The following is a 24178-nucleotide window of genomic DNA, read 5'->3' as shown; positions in this document are numbered from 1 at the left end:
TTTCAGGTTGGGTTGTTGTGTTCTTGGCTCAAAGAAGAAGAAGAAGAAGAAACAGGGAGAATGAATAGTTAATTACAACTTTTTTAAATTTATTGATGAAATATGGTGATAACAAATTTTCATCGGAAATTTCATTTTAAAATATTGATGTGCTATATTGCTGATGGAATTGCCAATAATTTTTTTTATTTTTATTTTATCAAAATTTAATATCAAAACATATTTCATTAAAAATATATGACGGAAATCCTCCATCATTATTTTCATCGGAAATTATCAATGGAATATTTTTTTTTCCTCAATTTTGTTGTTATTTGCTAATTTTCAAGCAGGAATATTTAAAATAATTAAATAATATTTGATTAAATATTATTATTTTGATTTAAAAAAATTGAAATGGTTAATAAGGATGATCATATACTGATATACTAAAATTGCTTTAACAAATAAATTTTATTCATAATAAATTGTTTAATCCTACATGTAACGTCTAAAGCAACTGTGCATGCATGTATTGATCAATCGAGGAACTATTAAGTTTAAAAAATAAAAATAAAAAGTTCAATGAAAAAATAGTATATATGCACACATTTCAATTAAAAAAATCTAAAATAATTAATAATATAGAAAATAAAAAGTTTTGAAATTTAGTTGTGTACAACACAAAATACTTTGATAGGTGTTTAGTTTTGAAAAAATATTCAAAAAAAAAGTTGTTATTTTAATTTAAAGAATCTCATAATAAACAAGTAATTTTTTCCTATATTAAAAATAGGATTTCTTGTTTCGTTAAAAAACAAGATAGTTTTTTTTCAAAATAATATCGATTTACTTTCAAAATAAAAGTATTAAAAAAATATTACTTTAGGCCAAAAATAACTAAAATCAACTGTCCTTTAAAATCACAATAATATCAGATATATATTGTGAATACATATTTTATGAGTATTAAATATACATTTGAGTATATTCAATATCAATAACATTTTTCACGATACTTTTGCATTTTTGGATCATGTAAACTAGTTGATGTTATCATCATATACACCTAAGTAGTAATATAAAGAGATTTTAAATAAATTATAAATTTATCCTTCTATTTTTACGAAATATATTAAATAGAATCTTTAGCTCCAAAATATAATTAAGTGGTCCTTATATTTTTAAATATATATTTAATTTAATATTTCTCGTATATTTTATATTATTTGAATTTATTTGGTTTTTTAAGAAATAGAAAAGGTAGATTATATGGAAAGATGAAGATTTTTTTAAAAAAATAAAATAATTTTAGATTAAATATCGTCAGCCACTATTCAAGTGACAAATTAATTTGTTTTTAAAACTATAGAGACCATTTAAATTGTTTTATAATTAAACATTGTTTTTATCCTTGTAGCTCGAAAAAAAAAATCTCGAATCTCTGTTCTTGGGCCAGGCTTGACATGATTAGGTCCCCATTCTTTGATCTGTGGCCCGAATAGGTATTAGGTCAAGGTAATTGGCCTTAGATTGTTTTGTTTTTCCCTGGCGAAGTTGAGAGCAGGCTCGATATCTTCAAGGTGAAATGGGAGTATTGAATCAAACTCAAACCTAAATTTGGACTGAGCCTGAGGACACCCAAATGTCACCCAGCTAACCACCTAATCAATCAAAGAATAAAGGTTATGACAACACAATTAGGACAAATCGCGACGGGCCTGAAGGCTGAGCGTGGGGACCTATTTGTCGTCAAAAGGCCTTCAAGAACCTGGAATCAGTCTTGCAGTGGGACTATCAATGGAGGCTGGCCGGTAGCAGAGGCAGTGTACCACAGACAAACCATTTTGAGCCTGGTCTTTGGCTCGTTGCCTTTGTCCTAATGCAATCATAACTGAAAGAGTATAGTACCATGTATTTCTTCCTTGACACAATAGACAAACAGTGCCATGTCCCCAACCCTTTGGATTTTATGATCAATAAACCATATATTCAAGGTGGACACTACCCAGTTCAGTCCATGTTCTGAGGGCTGATATGCAGGAGTTTCAAATCAGAAATCTACTTGAAGAAAGTCTGTAAACTTTCTTTTGTGCATAGACTTAATTTCTCAAATGAAAAGGCAAATAAAATTATTATTTGCTTTTGAGTGATGTTCATATAACTCATTGCCCATGATGCTACACATACACAATATTCGTATATTAAGACAATTATGGCTTCCAAACAATCATGCAAGTGTCTAGCATTATATGAAGAGAATGAATTAAGTAAGGTATAGCTGGGTAGCAACATTAGACAAGAATGCTCAAATTTGATTTGATGGGACTTAACTAATTGGCCAACCAACTCTTAATTACATCCAGAAAAAAACAAAAGCCGAAAGGAATTACTAGTATATTCTTGTCATTTGGACAACCTCCTAATCTGAATACAACTACTTTATTAATTAGTTGTGATATAACCTTTTTAATTGCTGTAATCATGAATTTAGTTATAACTTATTCTAAGATTATTAAAACAACAGGATATATATGACTGTTGGTGGAAATTTTGAATGCATGCAAAACTACATATCCGGCCCGTAATCCGGTGCTTCTTTCTGTGATGTTCTTTACTTTTGATAAATTGTTATGGATTGCCATCTTCTTACTCTGAAATTAACAACAAAAGAAACTGTTGTCAATTTCAGTTCCCACTGTTGGCTTGTGTTTTAAATAGCTTCGTATAACATTTGATGCCTGTGCTTATTTCTCTTTAAAATTAAAAGATGATATAACCATTATGCCATCTTTTAATTTTAACTCGATACAATTACTTGCACGATATTCTTTTAAAAAAAAATCTGAACGAGAAATATCGATGCTTGTTGCTTTTTTCTTCATATAATTACCATCTTATATCAATGCATGTATTTATCATTGGCCTGTTCAAAGGTTACCAGTGTTACCTTTCTTTAGCCCAGATGACAAAACAGATTCAAAATGCTAAGTTACAGTGCCTGCCATGGGTTAATTTCCATTTTAACCATTGGAAACTGATCACATTTAGATATTTGACCAGGTCATTAGAGCAGTTCAGCCCATGTTAATAAGCAAGGATTAGGCTTTGCATGGAAGAACCAGCTGAAATTTTTTATAAACCATAATTTTCATGTATAGCGTTGTATATTTATAAATCAGTTGCCTCATCATGAACTAAATTTTTATGAATTCTTACATCTTAAAATCTTTGCTGCTGTCCCCATCACATTGATATAGTATATTCAGGGTGTTGCACGGGTGTAGTAATTTGGCCATTCTTTGTTATCTTGTCAGCTACAACTTTCTCTCCAACATGCTTCAATGATGCAAAATCATCTCACCTCCTTGGCCAAAATAAGCACAGATGAATCGAAACGCTAGCTGTTTAAGCAACACTTCATATGGCAAAATATCATTGTAAGTTACAATAGAGAGGATGTACCTAGTTCCCTTTACTGAACGGCACGCTCAGAACAATATCAGAAGACAATCAAAGTAGAATTTGAAGCAATATATTCTCAAGAACATGCTTAGTACAAGCCATAGTGGAAGTTCCTTCTTTGAATAATTTTATTCTTTGCCTTTTTTTTCCTTTTGGTGAATGAGATATGGATTGTCCATGAGTTTCCTCATGTAGTCATGTTCTTGAACAGAGATTGTACTTTTCGATTCCCTTATGGTTGAGGATTCTTTACCTTTGTTTGCGTATTGAGCACAACCAACCATGAACAAGAAAATGAAAGTACAAAGAAAAATAGAAGAACTATGCACAATGCAATATTGCTGGCTAGCTCCTCATAATTGAGCTTTAAAAATTTGTGAAAGCACTTCAGGGATTTAGCTCATGATCTTAATGTAGACTGATAAATTAAGGCTAGCAAGTAGAGACGAGGGAAACAAAAGCCTTGATTGATTTAAATATGGTTCTTCTGTACAATATGCCTTGCTACCTATATTAGCAGCTTCTGGGTTTTTCTTCATATATAGTCTTACAAGGGAAAAAGCAAAACAAGAAGTTAAAATAAATAGAACATTTAGAATTTATAGAAAGTAGCTATAGTCTTCCACTGATGTTCCTATTTACCGTTGACTACTTCTGTAGCTTTAGCAAGATTTCTCATTACATCAACCTGAGCTCGAAGAGATACTATGTAGTCTAGGGTTTCTTCAATCAAAGAGATATCATCCATAAATTCCCCTCCAGGCACAAGACTCTTCAATACTTGTGTTCTTCTCATTACCATCCTTTTAGCGATTGATTTAGCAAGAACAACTTGAGGCGCACCTTTTCTTACTCTCTTTATGCAGCAACTCCTCTTTAAGATTTTTTTGCATCTAACCCTCTTGTTGTCCATGACCAATCCAATAGACGCCTTCTTTAGCCTCTCACTCTCAGGAGCTAAGAGGTGCTGAACAAGGACTTTACTATCATCTTCTTTTGAAGCATTGGCAATGAGTGCACGACTCCAACAAGTCCTTCCATCTCTTGTAGAAGCTAAAGCAATGTCTGCTGATAGCCTTATCGCCTTCTTTCTCTCCAGGATGCTCATGTTCTGCTTTGCAGAACCAAACACTTGGAGACCCATTATCCATTTCTTGAGAAATTGTTGCTTGAGTACTGAACTAGGAGCACGCATTCTGCAAAGAATAAGGCACAGTACAGGAAGATTGTGATGAGTTCAATTCTCTGATATTTTGAGAGAGATATGTAATGGGAATTGCATCTTTATATTTTCTTCCAACAATTATTCTCAACTAAAGAGAGAATTGCATATCATAGAAATAATAATTTTTATTTGAAAAAAAGCAAATATATTTTCCATCCAAAAAAGAAAGGAAAAATGGGAAAAGATTTAAGGTATTTCCAAAAAGAAGATGATGGCATGTTTAAGGTGAATTTATGCACTTGATGGATCTAGCTACTCATGTCATAGGAACTACATGATATGCAATGTTGAAGCAACAATATATATTATAACATTTTGAAGCATACCTTGATAAAATTAATTCTTGTATAGAACAAGAGCACAGAAAATCATGAGAGGTGAGTGAGACAAGTTGCAGACTGGTGCAGTTCTACAGATCCAAGAAAGTATGTATCAGAATCCTAGAATGATGTTAGAGAGAGAGAGAGAGATATAGTGAGAAGCGAGAAGAATGTGAAGCCAGTCCATTTATTTGCTCAAAAGAAAAGTAGCAGTGGGCCTTGGAGAAAAAGACACAGCACATGCAGGCACATGGTGGTCATGGCCCACCACACATACCCTAGAGGTTATAAAAAGAAATTAGCATTTTGATTTATAGAATTATGAGATTAACTTAAAGGCCTCCTTAAAGGAAATGAATACAAACAAAACTTAATTAGTTAATGGTTTTACTTCACGAAACGTGGAAAAATTGAAACATGGGATTTCTTTATCTACCAAATTTGCACCAAGTTGTTGGAATTTTTATTCTTGAAAAAGATATACTAGTAATTAAGGCAAGCGAGTTTTTATCAAGTTAAACAACAACAAGAGTTTTGTGAAGTGCTAGAGAGGATAGAGTGACCTATTTTTGATACATAGGTAATAAGGTTATTTGTACTGTTACCAGAAAATTATCAAATACAAACACTACCAGAAACTCGCTTAATACCAACGGATTTGCCAACGGAATAATTCCGTCGACAATTTGAGGTCACTATTACCAACAGCATTCAATCCGTTGGTAATGTCATCGTCACATACCGACGAAAAACATCTGTCAGTAAATACCGACGGACTTACCGATGAAATGTTGAGAATTAAAAAAAAAAAGTGGTTCGTTGACGTGGAGGTTTCTTTATCTACCAAATTTGCACCAAGTTGTTGGAATTTTTGTTCTTGAAAAAGATATACTAGTAATTAAGGCAAGCAAGTTTTTATCAAGTTAAACAACAACAAGAGTTTTGTGAAGTGTTAGAGAGGATAGAGTGACATGTTTTTGATACATAGGTAATAAGGTTATTTGTACCATTACCAGAAAATTATCAAATACAAACATTACCAGAAACTCGCTTAATACCAACGGATTTGCGGACGGAATAATTCCGTCGACAATTTGCGGTCGCCATTACCAACAGCATTCAATCTGTTGGTAATGTCATCATCACATACTGACGGAAAACATCTGTCGGCAAATACCAACAAACTTACCGATGGAATGTTGAGAATTAAAAAAAAAAAGGGTGGTTCGCTGACGTGGAGGTTATTGCTGGTATTTTTTACCGACGGAATCACCGAAGGATTCAAAACGTCAACTCCGTACGGTGACAAGACCAGTTCACCGATGAAAATCCTGACGGAATCACCGAGAGATTCAAAATGGCAGCTCCATACAGTGACGTGTCGTATTTACCGTCAGAATAGCTGACAGAATCACAGATGGAATATGCCATCGGTGAATCCGTCAGCAAAAGTTAATACATCCACTCTCACTCGACCCTATCCTCCCCTATTTCTCCTTCTTCTTCTCCTTTTTCTTCCTCATCTAAACTCTCCCCAGCTACAACAACTAGCCCCTCTCCGAAAAAAAATATCCCTCTTCTCAGCACAACAAGTCATATATCTTAAAGTCTTCTTGTCACGATATCCGTATTCTGATTTACCGACAGATTTTTATCAGTTTTTGTAAGTAATTCTATCTTTTTCAATTTTAACATTTAAATATCACGATTTTTTTTAGTATATGTATTTTCTTAGTAAATGTACATGTTTTATTGTTATTTCTCAAACAAACTTGTAGTATATGAATGTATAATTTTATACTTATTATGGTTTATTTTAGATTTTGTAAGATTATATTTGTTTGTAAATTGTTGAAACTTTATTGAATTACCGAATTACATGTATTGTTTTGAAATAATTAATAGCTTGTTTAATGGGTCCATTTTAATTTTTATCATCAATTGTATTGCGAAGTTGTAATTTTTATAAATTGATATATATATATATATATATATATATATATATATATATATATATGTGTGTGTGTGTGTGTGTGTGTGTGTGTGTGTGTTAATTTGTATGGACGTTGATAATTGATAATGAATATTTAATATTTATGAAAAGTTGTAATTGGTTTGTTGGATAATCTCAAGATAAACCAATTTTTTTGCATATTTATTTACCTAACATAATTAATTAATACATGTTGTCATCATAATTTTATAGAGATTCGATAGAAGTCATGGTTGATCGTTCATAGATGTATCGAGATTCACCTCAAGGATTGTGGAGGATGGATTATTGTAACGGGGTTCAGGGTTTTATTAATTTTACAACATCTATTTCCAGAAATTTTATTGGAGACGGTATTAGGTGTCCATGGAGGAAGTGTCAAAATAAAACATATCTGCACCCAGATGTTGTAACGATGCATCTTCTACACAAAGGGTTTATAAAGAATTACCAGTGTTGGTATGCACACGGAGAAGTATTTGTTAGTAAAAGGAGAATGAAAAAAAAGGTGGTTGGGTCAACTTCTAGTGTTAGCAACATCCATGAAGCAGTAAATGACAACACTAATCCTTACAGGAATATGGTTATGGATGCAATGAGAATGAATCAAGGTAATATCAGTCAATGTCCAATTGTAGAAGAAGAACTTAATGTAGATGCAGCTAGGTTTTTTGATTTGTTGAAAGATTCTGACAAACCATTATGGGATGGCTGCACGAACCACAGTAAATTATCGGCCGTAGCACAAGTTTTCACCATCAAGTTAGATCACGGGTTGAGTGAGGCTGGGTATAACAAGATTATTGAATGGGCGAGAAGCATTTTACTTGAAGGGAACAGGCTGAAAAAAAACTTCTATGCTGCAAAGTCCTGATGAAACATTTATCAGGCCTATATTGTTGAGGAGATCTCAACATTTATCTTGTACTATTTTGAACCTCATCTGAGAACGAGAATCAATAACATTCCACGACATGATGATGGCAGTGAAGTGTTTTCCAGTAGGAACTTGTCAATATTCTCCAATCCTGGACGACCCACACCTAAAAATGTCGAAAGAGGAAGATATTTGTCAGAAATAGAGTTCAACACAATTATGTTCTATTTAACTGTGATGAGCTGAGACCTTTTATTCAATAAGTGTATATATGTGTAATACTAATTAAACTTTGTCAATAATATACTATTAATTAGATATTGTAATATAATACATTCATTACCACTTGCAGGGAACATCGATAATATTTGTTGTCCAATAACTCACAGCTAATTGAATCCTAGATCTTTCAATTACAAGATGAATAATTTGTCACATGGTTTAGAACACATGTAAGCACCATCACAAACTCATTCTCACTTGCAAAATTATTGTATGCATGTCATTACGTGATTCTCGTTTACTGTTCATTGATGTATATACAAGGTTTATCAAATGGGAAGGGGTGTTGCTAAGTCATTGTCTTCACTAAGCCTGGGCCCTAAAAGAAAAGTTAAGTGCTACAACGGGTTTTTTGTTAATGGATATGTTTTCCATACTGAAGAATACGGGCATGGTAGAAAGACATACAACAGCGATGTTTGTGGTAAGAGATCAACTAGTAGTGAGTTAGAAGTTGACTACTATGGTAGATTAGAAGAAGTCATTGAACTGCAATATCATAGCGAGCAGAATAGAGTGTTTTTATTCAAATGCTATTGGTATGACACGACTGACAGAGGAATCAGAGTTGATCCGCACTATGGTCTAGTCGAAATCAACTCAAAAGCTAGACTCCGCAATGTAAACGATGTCTTTGTTTTCGCAAAGCAACGTCAACAAGTTTATTACATATACACCCATTCTTTTAGAAAGGATCGATCAAGTGTGGATTGGGTGTTCGTTTTAAAAATGAAACCCAATGGTCGTGCCGAGCTTGTTCAGGATGAGAACGAAGACACAAGTATGTGAGATGACGTCTTTCAAGTTAGTGAGTTGGTTGAACCATATCGAGTTACTCTTTTGGTTGACTTGGAAGAAAATTAAAATTTTTGTGTTTTTGATGATAGTCTTGTTAATGTTAATACAGAGGAGTTGAATGTTGTTTTGAGCTCTACCGGACAATGAAATGTCGATAAAGATGATGACATATTGAAAATTACGATGAAGGTGATGACTATTCAATTGATAATGAAGAAGAAGAAAATTCTGACTAACTATCAGAATGAAGCCCTGTGTAAAACCCTTTTCTCATGTAATATAGATTATGGATGATATATTTTGTAACATGAAATATGTATTGTTTAAGCATTGTTGTGTATTGTTTTGTGTGATGGACAATTTATCATTTAAGTGTTTGCAAGAAGGTAAATAGGCAATACAAATATAATCTTTCTTGCACACTTACCGACATCCATACCGACGGAATAAGATCCGTCGGCATTCCACAGAGAGTTCAAAAATAATTACTTGAAATGCGACAATTACCGACATCTAATACTGATGGAATAAGGTCCATCAACATTTCACAGAGAGTTCGAAAATAATCACTGGAAATGCCACAATCACCGACGCATTTACCGACGGACTAAAGATCGTCGATAAATTATTGGTGGATAATATTACAGATAAAATCACTGACGGATTGTGTGAATTCCAAAGGGCGGTGCATTAAATGCATCTCTGATCGCGTTATTTTTCTGACTGACTTACTGACGGAACGCGAAAAATATAGAGGGTAATTAAAATTGTTGGTGAGGAATTCAAAAATTACCGACGGATTTTCAAACGTCACCGATGGAATAAATTAAAATAATATTTTTTTTATTTTTCGTCTGTAAAACTGCCCTATATATCCCAACGACCGCCCCTTCAGTTCATTTTTTCATCTCTTCTATTCTTCACCTTCAATTTCGAATTTTTTCCTCTGATTTCTTCAAGGCATTCACCTACAATCTCTAGCAAGTGTTCTTATGAATCTTCATCGGATTAAAAGATATGTGTTTCCTCTATTTCATTTGCTTTAAGGGTTTTTTTTAGCTTTTTTTATTTTTTTTTGTGTTTTTTGTTTTGGTGTATTTTTATAATGTAGATAAAGTCTTGAAATCAACACATTATTAAGGTAAGCATGTTTCATTTCTAAAGTCTATAGTTTTTTTTAATTTATTGAATATTTTTTTATTGTTGTATTGGCATAATTATTGAATAATTTGTTGAATTGTAATTGTTAATATTGAATTTACCTTAGAATAAGTAATTGAATATGTTGGAATAATTAGTAATTTTACTACATTATTGCATGATTTGTGTTTAATTATTTGCATTAATTTTAATTGCTAGTCTAGAGTTTTTGTTGAATTTATTGAATATTTTTTATTGTTTGTATTTATATAATGATTGAATAATTTGTTGAATTGTAATTGTTAATGTTGAATTTACCTTAGAATAAGTAATTGAATATGTTGGAATAATTAGTAATTTTACTACATTATTACATGATTTGTGTTTAATTATTTGCATTAATTTTAAATGTTAGTCTAGAGTTTTTTTTTTTTGAATTTATTGAATATTTTTTATTGTTTGTATTTATATAATGATTGAATATGTTGTTAATGTTGAATTTACCTTGTAATTAGAATGAATGTTATATGTATAGATGTTATGTTATATACAATTTTAGTATAGATGGAGTCAATTGGTTGTGACTTTTGTCAATATTTACAGGTTTGTGGATTTGGGTATATCTAGTATAGGGGAGGTGCTATTGAATTTTTTTAAACATTCGAATTTAATTATATAATTATTCGTATACAATTATGTAGATGCATAGAACAAAAACCAGAATTGGTCGCTCACGTATGGTTGCAGCTAGTTCTTCTAGCAACGAGGATGACGTATCCTTAGGTGCCTCTTAAAAAGAGGCACCTATGCCACCTGCACCGTTAACCGATGTTGCCTTTTCGAGGGCGGGTTCACAGCGTAGAAGTGGTGTGCCTTCGTAGTGGAATCAATTCACTCACAAGTACGAGGCACAGTGGAAGGACGACCTTTCAATGTAAGTTTGTTAAGGTTTCAGTTTTTTCTGAAAATAAAAAATCAGGTTTACGGGCTTTCCAACACTACGGCCGAGAACTTGTGAGCGGCCCATAGTGTTTCAACCGTTGGGAGCTCCTAATCAGTATCGAGCACCCAATCTAAGGAGTTCGTGGCCTTACAGCAACACACGACTCAGCTCACTGAAAAATATGACCACCTATCAGCGGCGTATGCAAAACTCAAAGCAGATAATGCACAACAAAAAGTGAACCATGACTAGCTTCGCAAATTTGTCATGAGCATGGCATCACAGAGTGGTGATACATGTGTGCCTTCTTCTTTTCAGCCGTATAACAACCAACCTCCTCCTCTTCCTCCAGCTCTGCCATTATGTTAATTTGTAATGAATATTATTTAACTTTAATAGTTAATTTAATATATTTTTTTAAAACACATTCAGTTTGTAATGAATATTATTTAACTTTATTTCTTTTTTTTTTGGTTTAATAAAACTTTTATTTGCATAATTGGTTTTTATTACCATTAATTTATATAATTTTATATTATGTATTCTAAATAATTTTTTAAAAACATATTTAAAAATAATCATAGAGGGTTTTACCGACAAAATATATCCGTTGGCATTTGACAATAGCTGCCATAATCACCGACGAATTTACAGATGGATATATTTGGTCGGTATTAGAGATTCACATACCAATTTACCGACAGACTTAATCTGTTGGTATTTTATATTGCATGCGACAATGACCGACGAATGTACAGATGAATATCTTAGGTCTGTATTCCAAACATTCATTGATAATTTTACCGACAGTTTTAATTTGTCGGTCTATCACACAATCACCGACGGGATAAATCCATCGGTAAATTTCAAGTGGGAAATTTTTTTTTTGCGTGCAATTTCTATCTGTAAAACCATCGGCAAATGTTTTTTTTCGGCGACTGATATAGCGACGGAATATGGTATTACCAACGAAAGGAAAGCCGACGAATGTATTCCGTCAGTGTAGACGTCGGTAAATAAATTACCGATGAAATCTTAATCACATACTAACAGAATAATTTCGTTGGTAAAACTGTGAAATCTTGTAGTGAAACAAAAATATTGATGGAAAAAAATATTGTCAGTAAATTATGGTGATATTTACCGATAAAACACAACGTTGTTGTTTCTGTAGATATAATTATAAGATTTTGAGTTAAAAAAATTAAGGAATTAAAAGGAATTACAAGTGAAAATTAAGAAATTAAAAAAAAATTGGCAAGTATTCCCTCTTTATTTTCGTTAGATAATATGACGTGTCAACATATGGAATTACCGATGAAATATATTTATCACTAATATTCATCAGTAATATTTAAGTTATAACCTGTCAAATCCCCTCTTCCCCTTCCTTATTTTTTCTTCTTCTTCCTTTTTCCTACGTAAAGCAACATCTTTCCCCCTCTATTGTATCACAAATCAAACTCTCATCATCATAAATTAAGCAATCCCAACACTTAGTCTATCAATATCCTTGTTCTAGTTTAATTTTTTTTAAAAGATATTCATCACATCAAATAAGCAAACCTATCTATTTTTTGTTGTAACCCACTTTTTATGTTAAGTTTTTAGCATTTTTATGTAATGTATATAATTTATTTATGTAGTGTATATAATTTATTTATGTGTTTATTTGTTTTATAGTTTTTTCCTATATAAATTTGTTGTATGAATGTATGATTTGTACATGTAAAGGTTTCTATAAGATTTTTAAAAATTATATTTACTTGTCATTTGATGAAATTGAGTTTCATTTTGTAATTTAGGTATTTTATAATAAAATAAATAATGGATTATTTAATAGGTATATTTCACATTTTATCAATTTTATTGTTAAGTTGAAAATTTAGGTAAATTTGGAGGAATTTAATTTGTAGATAAAGAGCCAAATGCAGACACAACTAGGTTTTTTAAACTTTTAAATTTAACGAACCATTATGGGATAGGTGTACAAGTCATAATAAATTATCAGTTATTGCATAAGTATTCACTATCAAGTCAGATCATAGGTTGAGTGGGGCCAATTATGATAGAATCATTGAATGAGCAAGAAGCATTTTACATGAAGGGAATAAGATGAAAGAGATATTTTATACTACTAAATTCATGATGAAACCCCTTTAATCTAGGATACAAGAAAATTGACATGTGTCCAAACTTTTGTATATGGTACTACGTTGAAAATATAGATTTGACCGAGTGCATAACTTGTGTGCATGCTTGGTATAAACCTTAAACTAGCAAAGGAAGGACTCTTGTTACACATAAAAAAACTTTATATTCCTAATTGGACTATAAGGACTGAGATGACTTTAAATAAGAATATGAACTTCGGCCTCATAAACATCTTCGATGGCAAGTTGTAACCTGTAAATATCACTAACCAATAAGAATATAGTGTAGCAAATTGCCCAAATTAATTGAATTTGTTTGTACTTAACTTAAGATGTATGTTATTTGGTTCATTTGAAAACTGATGATGCACCCTATTAAACTACTTTTGAGCTTCACCATCGAAAATGTGCATCATAACTACTCCATCTACCGTATCATGTGACCCATATCATGTGCAAAACAATATTTCTAGACATGAATAACCTTTGCAATCTAAGAGTAATTAATAATCATCTTAAAAATAATGGTAAAACATTTTTTTTTCCAACAAAAATTCTTGTCAACTAATGATAAATATAAAAAGAATAAAAAGGACTTGTTTATAGTTATAGTTGAAAGAGATGTTGCACTACCGATACCATTAGGTGAAGAATTATATGATGTGGTCTCACAGTATGAGGGTATTATATCTGGTTTTCAATCTACCAAGTATAAGTTTTATGGTTTTGGTATGACCCATAATTTTATAAAACAAAGTATTTTTTGGGAGCTTCCTATTAGAAGACTAATCTCCTATGTCATAATCTAAATGTCATACATAAAAAAAGGAACATGTTTGAAAATATTTTTAACAACCGTAATGGATGTGAAAAAGATGACAAAGGACAACATTAAGGCTAGAAAAGATATACCTTTTTTGTCACCATATAAATATAAAGTTAGTTTATGATAAGTCACAGGTCGCGAAGCCTAAAGTTAGCTTTGCTTTAGACAATAATGTACAATTACTTGTTTATCGATAACTTAAAAGTATATGTTTTCATATTGGATATACTTCGAACATATCTAGATTTGTGAATTTAGAGGATGATAGATTCTATGGAATGAAGAGTCATGATTACCACTTATTTATATAACACTCATTCCACTTGCTGATTGAGATTTTTTTTCCAAAAGGAATATAGGATACACTCACGGACATTAGTTAATTTTTTAGAGATATATGCTCTAACAAGTTGTATACCTAACACATGGAGAAGCTTGAAATAAATATCATTTAGATAATTTGCAAACTTGAGATGATATTCCCTCCATCTTTTTTTAACTCAATGACCATCTACCCCTACATTTACCATTTGAGATAAAGTTGGAGGCACTTTCCAATACAGATGGATGTATCCATTCAAGAGGTTAGAGATTATACATGCATTCTAATTAAATTTTTACTACATTTACCATTTGAGATAAAAGTTGGAGGCACTTTCCAATACAGATGGATGTATCCATTCGAGAGGTTAAAGATTATACATGCATTCTAATTAAATTTTTACTGTCTTTGTTTTTAATTTAAAATATTCATTTAATTCCATACAAATATTTGTTCAACCTTATGAAAAAAAAATCAAAATCAATGTGCACATTAAGGGTTCGATAATTGAGGCTTATATTGTTGAAGATAACTCAAAATTTATCTTGTACTATTTTCAATCTCATTTGAAAACATAAATCAACTATGTTCTAAGGTACGATAATGGTGGGGAAGTTTATTTAAGTGGGAATTTGTCAATATTTTCTCATCCTAGATGACCTTTATAAAAAAAAGTAGTGAGAGGAAGATACTTAACATAAATCGAATTCAAACATGCACATAATTATATGCTATTTAGTTGCAATAAATTGAGATCTTTTATTCAGTATTAACATGTTGCTATTTTTAAAAAATTTTATATTATACTCACATATAAACTAATAGATTAAATAATTCCTTGTAGACAACATTGTCAAGTCTTACTATCTCAAAATTCAAATTAGACTCAATCTCAAATTTTTCAATTATAAAATGAATAATTTACCACGTGGTTTAGAAAACATGTAAGCAGTACTTAATAATTCTGAACTCTTATAATACTTAATTGCATTACAACTTTCTCTTTAATTGTTAATGATTATAATCATGTATCAGGTTTATCAAATGGGATGAGATGCTAGTGATTAGTTTGAATTTACTATGTTTAGGTTCTGAAAGAAAGGTCAAGTTCTATAATAGGTATTTCATCATTTAATATGTTTTTTTTTTAATGAAAAGTATGGTCAGAGTAGAAAGACCTATAGTAGTGGAGTTTGAAGTTGATTTTTATAGAAAGTTAGAAGAAGTGATTGAATTGCAATATCATAGCGAGCATAATATAGTCTTTTTATTCAAATGTTATTGGTATGATACCACCGTTAACGAAATCAAGGTAGATCTCCATCATGGTTTGATTAAAATTAATAAAAAAGCTAGACTTTACAACGTCAACAATATCAATAAGTTTATTGCGCACAATCTCTTTCCTTTAGAAAGGATCATTCTAAGGTTGATTAGTTATCCGTAGCGAAAACCAAACCTAGAGGTTATGTCTAAGTTGTTTAAGAAGATAACGATAAAGTAACTATGGGAGACAATGAATTAGTAGGTTTTCCGATACATTTTTTTACACCAAGAAAAAATCATAATCGTAAATCAAAAACTTGATGCATGCATATAATTAAATAAATTAATAATCATTTGAACCAATAAATGCATAAAAAAGTTGTTAACTATAACCAAAGACAAAGCTAAAAATTGAGAGATGAATGTATTTCAAAATATTTGATCTTACAACACGGTCATGAATCCAGTTATATTTAATAACCTTGCTTTTTATATGTAATATTGTATTTAATCAAATGATAATATAAATAGACACGAACATGAAAGCAATTAACAAAATTTAAGGAAAAAATATTTTGTAAGGTTGCACTAAAAGAACACCAACTATTATTAGCAATAAAAATGTTATTATCTTATTATCTTATGCCTAAATTGAGAATTTGAAAGATAGATATTTGGTCTTCAAACATTGGCCAAGGACATGGTTGTATTTAATAAATGTTTTTTTTGAAATAAATGTTTTATTTAATAAAACTATATTAAAAAAGACATGAACAAGAAAGCGATTAAGTAAAATTGAAGGAAAAAATAAGTGAAGTTGCTCATTAAAAATGCCTACTATTTTTGTAAAAAAATTGTAGCAATCTTATTCATAAAATATGTACAAAATAAACAATAGTCTATTGAAAATATCATAAACATTTGTTTCACTAATATATTTTAATAATCACAATTAAAACCAAATATCAGCTAGGTCCAGCGTTCTACACATACACTTAATTAATCTATTTTAATTAATTTATATTTAAAGAGAGAAAAAAAGAAAATTAAAGCTAAAAAAAGGGGTTGGTGTGTAGGCCTTAGTTGCTTAGTGTGTCTGGCCCATTGATAAAAAAAGGTCACGAGTGGGCTGCAGTGGGGTGTTTAGGTCTTTTTTTATCATAATTTATTTATTTTTTCCTAAAGGGTTGTCTACCCTATTCTTTTCTAAATAAAGTTACATGACGAGTTGTCTGCAATGGCAGACATTGCATCATTTGTATACCTATAATTCGATCACCATTATCACACTTGGACATCGCGGTGACCGATTAAAAAATTATCACTCGATTGAAAACAAGAATAGATATTTGGCATCTTGTATTTTTAGGAGAAAATGTAGTATTCAAGAAGTCGCCACCTAGTATTATGATCACTAAGAATCCTAACTGGTCAACAAAGATTCTATGATACGAGACTGGTTACGCAAAAGGAAAGATGCTATCACCTCCTAACCGTCCTACTTGATGGCAAGCTGCATTGCTGGTTTTGTTTAAAATTGCTAAGAATTTATTCTCCTTTTTCCTTTTTTTATTCTTCCTTTCATGTTCCTGACTCTAGCATCAGTGAACAATTTCTACGAATATTTTCAACTCTGGCGTTAATAAATATCACACAAATCCAAAAAATACGATACTCCTGACTCTAGCGTCAATGAATATTTTTACAAAAAATGAATTTAAAGAAGAAATTTTCTATGTCATTTTTTTTTGTTTATCCTTTATTATTATTTTCCCTTTTTAGATGGAAATAAAAAAATGTTGCACGACAAATTTGCATTTAACAATAATAGGCCACAGATTGAGCACATAACTAAAAAAAATACAAAACGCAAAGAAAAAAAATAAATCAAAGTGCGAGGGGCCCACAAATAAATCAACAAAGATCCTCAGATATTTTTGCAATTTTTTGATATTGAAAATGGGCTTGTTTGGCCAAATATCAAACTAAAATGGACATAAAAATTATGGCAAAGGCATATGGGTGTGTTTTGCCAAACACACCCTTAATAAATATAACTTGGGCCAACTGGGCCTAAAGCCCAAATCCTGCCCACTAATTACCTTCGTACTGTTTTCTTGCAACAATTACACAGAAACAGAGAGAAGAAGAAGACTTTACCTGGTGAAGACGAAGGCGAAGACGAAGGCGAAGGCAAAGGCGAAGGTAACAGTGCAGGCACCGACTAGAAAATGCTCTCCTCCTCCTCTTTTCAGTCTCTCCTCCCTCTGTTCTTGGTTTTTTTTTTTTTTTGTTCTCTCTTGTAATGGCCTTCTCTTAGGGTTTTTTGTGTTTGTCCCCCTCTAGGTTTTTTTTTTATCTTCTTTCCTCCCCCCTTGTGCATACACTGAGATCTGTATTTATAGTACCAAAGTCCCTTCGCGTGTGAGAAACCAAGTTTCAATCAAACTTATTTTCTTTTTTGAAGTTTAAATTTGATTAAGAATTAAATTTAAAAGCGGATAACTATCATTATCTTGAAGACAAGGATTATCTTGAAGACAAGGATTATCTTGAAGATAAAGATAAAATGACAAAAGCACATTGTAGTCCTTAGTTTTTACGCAAGTTGACAAATCACACTTTTTATCAAAATAAATCTCTAATCTTTTAATTTTACATTTTAAACCTTTTAAAATTAAATTAAAAGTCAATGGGCTAAAATTGGGTTACAACAACCATAGTGGTGGATGGAAAATTAGGGGCTATTGTTTTTGTTTAAAAATTATTTTTCAACCTATTTTTAATTAAAACAACCTAATAAACACCCTTAGAACATAGAAAAAATAAATTATCAACCCAAAACATCTCCAAACAATTAAAAAAATAACAAAATCAAATCAGTAAATAATTTTCTCTCTCAACCCAATCAAATTTTTAAGGGAAGATAAAGGTTCAAAACACCTCAATTGAAACCCCCCCCCCCAACCCCATTAAATAGAACATGTTGACACTAAGATTGACCTTCTTTAGCATTGAAATGTGGTCAATCACTTACTTTTTTTTATCTTTCACTATAATCTAATGACTCTCTCTTTTATCTTACATTTAAGGACTGGAAAATAATCAAAATAAATTTTTAAACAAAGACTAAGATTTCAAAAACTATAGAGATTGAAAAGAAAAAAAATAAGAAAATAGGTGGACAATAAAGTATTTTTTTCATGTGAATTTGAAATTGGCCATAAGATTTATCATTGTTTTACACTTTGGTTATTTTTTTAGAATTTTTCTTTCCTTGACAAATTTTTAAAAATTAGTTATTAATTTAGTTATAGAAGACTGCAATTGAAAAAAAATAGAGATTAAATTGAAAAAAACAATTGAGGTACTGTTGATGGCTATATGATTTACCTAGTTGTTTTACTATACTTGTAATTCCATGATGACAGGTGAGACCAAAATGGGTAGAATTCTTTTTTATTTTTTACACATCATCAAGGGTTTAGGTTTTAACAGGATAAAAAAAAACAAGGAAAAAAGTAAAAAAAATAACGAACAGAAGAAAAAAAAAAGGAAAGAAAGAAGTTAGGGGAACAACTTAACTGTTCATACCAACAATGTCTGTCACCTCAAATTAATCTTTTAGCTATTTTGTTATTTATTTCTACACTTGCATTTGAATTTGTATCCGAACAAGTAGTACTGTTCTTAATAATTAGGATTCAGAAATAAAAAGGAGAAGCACGGGAAAGTTGTTTAAATTTAGCTGCCGGTGGCAAGATGTAGAAAAATCATATTGAGATAATATTCTTTTTATTTCTGAAATACCATCTTCGTTATAGAATTCACGGGCTTAGCTTAGCAAATAAATATTTTTTTGAGTTGTATGATTGAGAGTGAGATAAAAACAAGTTATTAAATACAAACAATTTCATATATATTTTCATTATCGATGTTCCTTTCTAAGGATATATAACAACAAAGACTAGCACCCAAAAATACCCAACAATTTCATTATAGAATTCACGGGCATATGCTCGAATAGCATCCTTTAAATCAAGAAATCACCACAATTAATTCCTTCGTGAAAAATAATTATATATTATTTATGGCTCACCTGCTTCAAATTTGAAATTAGGATTGGATTGTTTAATAGACAGAAAAGAAACAAGTCATTAAATATCATGTTGTTGTTTTCGTCAATATTCACTAACCAAAAAAATTTCTTTTGGTGAATATAGAGAAAATTACAAGTGGAATTCAAAGAATAAAAAAAAAAATCTGGGCATGCATTTCCTTGTTAATTCTATCAACAAATATAACATGTTAATTTTACTGATGGAATTACAAATGAAAATTTACAGTCAGTAATTTTCATTGAGGACAATCCTTTGACCCATTCAAAACTCGATTTGAATTTGTGGTTCGAGGCTGGATTTATCAGTGAACCCGTTAGAAATCAGGTTTACATTATCTTCAACACTATGATTGATAATATACGGATAGACTATAGTGTCTCGACCATTGAGACCTTGTAATTGAGATCGAGCCAACAATCGTCGATCGTCTAGGTGATTCTATGATAGCAGGTTCAAGATGAGACGACCCAACTTAGTGCTGAGATGACCCAACTGAGGGATAAATTGAATGTCATTGAGCAATTGTTGGCAACTCTCATTGGTACATGTGCTCCCCCTAATTAGACTCTTAGTTCTAGTAAAAATCCACTTTCATCTTCTCCTCTAACTTTTGTCCACTAAATAGATAGATTATATTTAATAATATTTTTTAATTGAATTTTTTATATATAATTTAAAAAAATAATTACATATAATACCGATAAAATTGCTAATGAAATTTGAAAACCATCATAATTACCAACAGACCAAGTCCTTCAAAGAATTTTATATAGTTGGAAAACAATTACAGAATCTGCCACTATTAGAAGTGATTCTCTGATGGATTAATTATGTCAGTAATATGCATATAATAACATATAGGTTTACCAACAGTTTATTCTATCAGTAATATATTATAATTACTAATGAATTTATCGAGAGAATTAATGTAGGTAATTTTTTTTTTTGCGTGTTAATTCCATTAGTGAATCCATTGAAGATTATATTATCAATGGAATGGTTAATAGGATAGAAATCACCGACATGTTTTCTGACGAAATGTTTTCATCCGTTATTTCATCGCTAATTTTATTTTCGATGGATCCAATGTTTAAATACCAATAAAATATTCCATCAGTGATTTGCAATTTTCTACCTGTAGTGTATATTAATTTTTTTTAATTTATTGATATTTATATATACATATATTTTTGTTTCTTTTTAATTTATGTTATGGACTAATTAAGAAATAGTGTCTCCTCAAGTTAAAATTGTATTCTCATATATGGTAGTTATACACTTGTATTTCAGGGATTTTTAATTTATTTTTTTTACTTACCACATGCAGATACTTTATCTTGAATTACACAAAAAAAACATTTTCCTATTGTCATTCTCTTTCTCTGTTTAAAACATTCCTAATTATTCATAAAAAAACAAATTTCCAAATAAACATTAAGTAGAAGTAGAAGTAATTTTAAATATGAGTTTTCGACTTAATGATTTCAAACTTTTTCTGAGTCAGCGTGTGCACCTCTTATAAGAGTCTGAGACAGTCAGGATTTTACTTACTCACTTAAACTCACAAATATGCTTTTTAAGTGGTAAGGTTTTCTTGAATCCAAAAAAAAATAAATCTATTCTAGCTAGTATTTTCCCGATAGCATAATAGGTAAGGTCCATTTTAATGCTATGTAATATAAAATAAATCGTGGAATTTCAATCATATGACAACAATATAATATATTTTGAGTAAGATAAAATTAATTATTATTATTATTAATATTATTGTTCCAAATCCAATATTTGGTTTTCGAGTTCCATGCCTTCGCAACCCACATTCGGAGGATGTTGATTTGGAGAGAGAGAGAATTGGCAGGATCCGGAAAACATGGTAATGCTGAGAGGGGGACAGGGACCCACATAAGAGAAATTTTAGGGCATGAAGTTGGGCTTTGGGCAGAGAAAAGAAATCTCTCACATGGTCTCCACATGGGGTTTTTAAAAGGATGGCCTCGTGTAGGCTCTCTCAAAGATCTTCTTCAATTATTAAATATATACATATTTCAATTATTAAATATACACATATACATATCTTCTGCTTATATATATATATATATATATATAATGCCGCAATTAACAAATAACTATAAAATATCATTCAAATATTAATTTTAATCACTATGCATATTCATTTCCTCACATTAATCATCATTACCTCGACAACTTCACTAATATCTTCACCATCACTGCTATTATCTCACCGCCACCTCCCAAAATAGACATAAAATCCCATGGAAAATAAATAAAGCATATAAATTAATATTGGGTGGGACCTGAAATGGAAAAATGGTTGCCTTATCATTGGATTAGAGAAGAAAATCAGGAGACTCAAGAGGCGCATGCGTTTAGCCTTTGCCTTTGTTCCCCTGAAGTCCATCACTGTGTCTTTCAATCAAACAGCTCTTTATCTTTCCTTCTCTTTCTCTTTAAGACAAACACTCACAGTTGTTAGAAGTGAATGTGTAGCTTAGCTTAAGTTGTGGGATTTCTATGCCAGTGGGCCTCATTGTCAAGAAACAAAAACCACTACCGTTCCTACTTTTAGATCCTATTGATGAACAATGCATTCATACGTACAGCTTGTGTATGCTTTTGATGAACAATACATTCACTTATTGATGAACAATAACTTCAAAATGATTTCTACGTGGTTTTTTTTGTTTCCAACTGCTCGAAAATGTTGTGTTTGATTGTTTTGTTATGAATCTTAATGACTGCTAATAATAGCAATTAATCCAAGCATGAGTTAAGAGCTTACTAATCCAAATTTGACTAATTAATTTGTAGAACACGCTAAATCTTCAAGATACCAACTCCAAAAACTCCTATGTATAATTAAACGTGTTACTGTTTTTTGGAGAGGAATTATGAAAGCTGAAATAAAAAATAAATCTAAATCATGCTTCCCATATCTATATATGTATGCAATAAAAGTGGTTTGCATGCATGGGCAAAGAGGGACCATGCAAATTATGTCAAGATTTAATTGAAAATGTTTGATAATGATAAAGGGAAGTGGTCCAAGCAGATGAGCGGAGGAGGGATCAGCCCCCGTGAGTCACGGCTATCCTTTCAATTGACCTCCTGTGAGTGCCACTTCACCCAGTAACCAGCATTTTCTCTCCCTATCCGAAAGAAAATGTTTTTTTTTTTTTCATATATATATATATATATATATATACACACACACACCTTTTTCTCTTTTGTAACAGTAAACATGAATTTCGATCTGATAAGTGGGGTCCACTTTTCCTTGTACCTTGCACTTCCTCCGAAGCTAGCTTGTTCAAGAAAATTGACCAACATCAGGGTGATGGTGAGCAATCTCTCTTCTTTCTTTGTTCTTTTTAAGGATAGATAACTGACCCCCCTCCGCTCCTAAGCTCCCACTGTGCTCGTATTTGTTTCAAGATTTCAAGGTTTATTTATTTTTATTACAGATTAATGAGAGATTTGTGGAAGGAAGAGGATACTAATTAACACCGTAGTAGAGGTGCGTGATATTAAACGAGCTAAATTAAAGTTTATTGATTCATATAAGATTTAAAATTGAGAGATTTTTAGCTGTATATTGTTCTTTATATTAATTGCTTCGATTACATTCTTTTTCTTACGGTAGGAAGGGGAAAAAAAGAACACGGGAGAAGAAAAAATAAAAATAATCCACGCTCGGTGGCAGCTTGTGGAAATTGTGGGAATGAGGGCGTCTGATATGAGAAGCAAAGCATTTAAAGTGGCGGTAATCGTGCACGCAAGCACACGAGGTAACATACACATGTAGCACACATGGATGGGACCCATTGCTGTCCAAACATAGGCTTACAGCCCTACAAGAATCAATGATGGAGTAACCCCTCTTTTTCATTGGTTCAAAAGCATACTATTAGCCCCTTGTGGTCAAACCCTCCGAACTGCAAAGCCTTGTGATAGGGTTTATGTGAATATGCATTCACAGTGTCTTTTTCTTTTTTCTTTTTTTAACAATAGTGTAAATTGGGTTGTAATTTAAAAAGGGATCAAGCCCAGGTTTACAAGCATTGAGGACTTGCAAGTTCTAAAAGGGTCCAAGGTAAATTCATTAATAACCCAACCCAACCCCACCCATACTCTGGTTGTGCTGCAAAGTTGAGTGGGAAAACGGTTCTTTTTTATGTTAGCTTTCTACTAGAATGCTTTATCTTTTCTTATATATATATATATATTAAAACTTTTGAAAAATAAGCCCTATTCTAGTAAATGACACTAGAGATAGAAATAATCCAAACAAAAGGAAAGAGATAAAATAAGAGACAAAATAAGCATGTTTGGTAGTGATATACAACAAGGTGAATGTTTTCTTATTTTGTTTAGTTAATGAGAGGTAACATAACAAAATGTAAAAAATTTACACTTTATATGTATTATCATTTTAGTTTGTAATAAGCAT

General features: G+C 31.3%; 1 protein-coding gene and 1 long non-coding RNA gene across 2 annotated transcripts; one reads left to right on the top strand and one right to left on the bottom strand.

The window, feature by feature from the left end:
* Positions 1-3888: 3888 nt before the first annotated feature.
* Positions 3889-5156, bottom strand: LOC133689007 (transcription factor IBH1-like 1). The gene is made up of 2 exons (XM_062108704.1): positions 4996-5156; positions 3889-4640 (listed from the first exon to the last, which is right to left on the bottom strand). The coding sequence occupies exon 2, from the start codon at positions 4637-4639 to the stop codon at positions 4079-4081; it is 561 nt and encodes a 186-aa protein (XP_061964688.1). The 5' UTR covers position 4640; positions 4996-5156; the 3' UTR covers positions 3889-4078.
* Positions 5157-22963: 17807 nt separating this feature from the next.
* LOC133688571 (uncharacterized) lies at positions 22964-23832 on the top strand. Its single transcript, XR_009841175.1, has 3 exons — positions 22964-23068; positions 23193-23245; positions 23372-23832. It is a non-coding gene; the product is annotated as an uncharacterized LOC133688571 (long non-coding RNA).
* Positions 23833-24178: the final 346 nt, after the last annotated feature.

This window comes from Populus nigra, chromosome 3 (genome assembly GCF_951802175.1).
Source record: "Populus nigra chromosome 3, ddPopNigr1.1, whole genome shotgun sequence".
Lineage (NCBI taxonomy): Eukaryota > Viridiplantae > Streptophyta > Magnoliopsida > Malpighiales > Salicaceae > Populus > Populus nigra.
This window is presented reverse-complemented; position numbering and strand designations above follow the sequence as displayed.